Source organism: Fukomys damarensis, unplaced genomic scaffold, assembly GCF_012274545.1.
Source record: "Fukomys damarensis isolate Sample0158 unplaced genomic scaffold, DMR_v1.0_HiC HiC_scaffold_27, whole genome shotgun sequence".
Lineage (NCBI taxonomy): Eukaryota > Metazoa > Chordata > Mammalia > Rodentia > Bathyergidae > Fukomys > Fukomys damarensis.
The window spans coordinates 19817467-19819976 of NW_022900939.1; the positions used below are offsets into that span (position 1 = coordinate 19817467).

Sequence of the window (2510 nt, forward strand, 5' to 3'; positions counted from 1 at the left end):
GCACTCGCGGGGGCCCGGGACTCCCGCCCAGGCTGGGGCCCGGCCTAGGGGCCGCCTCACTCTGCCATCATGGACTGGGCGCTGATGCTACAGCTGGGACACGAGAGGGGACGCAGAGACCCTTGCGGGCGGCCTGTGCTGGGGACCCTGGGTTCTTTACCTCCTTGCCTGCCAGAGATATGAGGACCCCAGAGGTGCACACAGGCCGAGGGACTGTGGGCCAAGGGTCACCTGCCCCGAATGACCTGTGCCCTGCCCCCCAGGCCTCCTGGAACTATCCCCGGTGGAGCGCGGGGTGGTGAGCATCTTCGGAGTCGCCAGCCGACTCTTCCTGGCCATGAGCAGCAAGGGCAAGCTCTACGGCTCGGTGAGTGCTTCCGAGTTACACCTGGCACCCATTTGGGGACTAGGAGCACGCAGGGCCAGGAAGATTGTGACCCCTTGGGGGCACAAGGAACCAACCCTTCCACCAAACATAAGGGCCAGGGGGCAGTGGTGGGGTCACCAGGTTACAGAGCTGGCAATGAGGCCCTTGCATCCTCTGACATGTCCAGGGCCCCTTGTCCAGCCCCGACAAAGGGAGCTGCCCTCCTTTTTCCTGTCATCCCAAGGTGGCACCAGCCAGCCCATTGACAAGGGGCCATGAATATTTTTGTCTGTACCCAAAGGCTGGGTCCCAGGGGGCAAGACACAGTGGAGATGAAATCTTCAGCCCTCTGGCTGCTAGGTGCCTGGCAGGTGGCTATGGCCCAGCTGTTGTGGGCTGACCACATCCTCTCCCTGACACTCAGCTGCCCAGGGGAGACCCCCCCACCCCGTTCCTGGCCCGGCTCACACTGTGCTCTCCCTTCCAGCCTTTCTTCACCGACCAGTGCAAGTTCAAGGAGATCCTTCTACCCAACAACTACAATGCCTACGAGTCTCATGCCTACCCTGGCATGTTTGTTGCCCTGAGTAAGAACGGGAGGACCAAGAAGGGGAACCGAGTGTCCCCCACCATGAAGGTCACCCACTTTCTCCCCAGGTTGTGACCCTCCAGAAGAACCCTGCCTCGGTCTCCAGAAGCCTCCAGGAGGAGCACTTTCTTTGAGTGGAGAGTTTAATGCAAGAGTAGGTGTAAGCTATTTAAATTAATTATTTAAATATGTATATATTGCCATCAAATTATTTATGGTTCTGTGAGTGTGTTTCATATTTTTCTGAAAAAAAGGAGAAAAAACGACAACAAAAAAAAAGAGCAACTCTTGACCTTTCTGGTACAACAGGGGATAGATATTACCGTCGGATTTATTTCACTGTCAAAAAGTTGTCATGAGCGTGCTGCTATTTTGTGTTTTTTAAAATGGTGACATCAAATTCTGATGGCCTCCAGCATCATTGTCTGGAAAGGCCTGCCTGGGTCTTTGGAAGCCAGGCTGCCCCTCGGCCAGCATCCTGCAGCGCCCATTCCCTTTGTACCTTACCTCCTCGCCATGAATCAGGACGTATCAGTTTACTTCTGCCAAGAAAGTGCGTGGTCCGAGTCCGCACTGCCACTCTGTTTTTAGATCTGCCACGCTGACCTTTGAACTTTGCTGTAGTCAATCTTCCTCGATCTACCAGATGGGGGAGACCCTTAGACAACTTTATAAACTCCGGTTTGCCTTTCTTGGATCAGCCACAGCCCACGTTGTGGGAGCCACTGGGGAAGGACAAAATGGTTTTGTAAAATCCACGGAAAGGAACTGATATCCCACGGAGAGGCTGGAAATGGACAAGATGGTGTGTATCTGCACCACAACCCAAAACCTAGTGATGAAGTATAATTTGTGATAGGACATTCTTCTGATAATGCAATAGAATGTATAGATCTGTAAGAGAAAAAAAAAAAAAAAACCCAAAAAAACAAAACCAAAAAGAAAACAACCCAGGCTTCCCTGTGCATGGGGTGCCTTGGGCTAAGACTAGCTATTGTTTTTAGGTAAAATGTCCATGTAATTGTACAGGACACTGGATGTAGCATTCACCTGCAGGAACACGCTTGCTTTCCCGTATGTTCCCTGCACACTCGCATTTAACATCTACCTCATAAGCCTGTAAAGCCCTGGCAAATTCTGCACCAGAATCCGACGGGTGTAGTTCGCCATCCCAAGTGGCTTTTCTTCCATATGTAGCCAAAGAGTACTGCAGAAAGCGTTGGTGCGTCCCTTTCGAACCTTGTCACGTTTGAGCTATCTTTACCCCGTGATTTACTTTTAGTAAGGGCAATCATGGTGAAAATATTTGCAGACAGCTGTTCGAGTGCACTATATGGTCACCAAGTAACCTTATATTTTCCTTTATATATTTTACAAATGTAACCCCTGTCTTTGAATAAAGATGGAAGAGGCAGGGTTGGTGAGGTTTAAAAAAAGTTCTGAGGTGATGGCAAACATTTAATTTTAATGAATGACTTTTTAGAGTTTATACAAAATGACCTTAGCTTGCTACCAGAAATGCTCTGAATGTTTCGCCAAGACTTTAAGACTCTT

At 50.3% G+C, this 2510-nt stretch overlaps 1 protein-coding gene across 1 annotated transcript in view; it reads left to right on the top strand.

Moving 5' to 3' along the window:
* Nucleotides 1–1031, top strand: part of Fgf4 (fibroblast growth factor 4) — a 2214-nt gene extending 1183 nt beyond the window's left edge. Inside the window, exons 2-3 of the mRNA XM_010636160.1 lie at nucleotides 264–367; nucleotides 855–1031. Of these exons, the coding sequence (XP_010634462.1) occupies nucleotides 264–367; nucleotides 855–1031 (281 nt within the window). The remainder of the gene's footprint in view (nucleotides 1–263; nucleotides 368–854) is intronic.
* Nucleotides 1032–2510: the final 1479 nt, after the last annotated feature.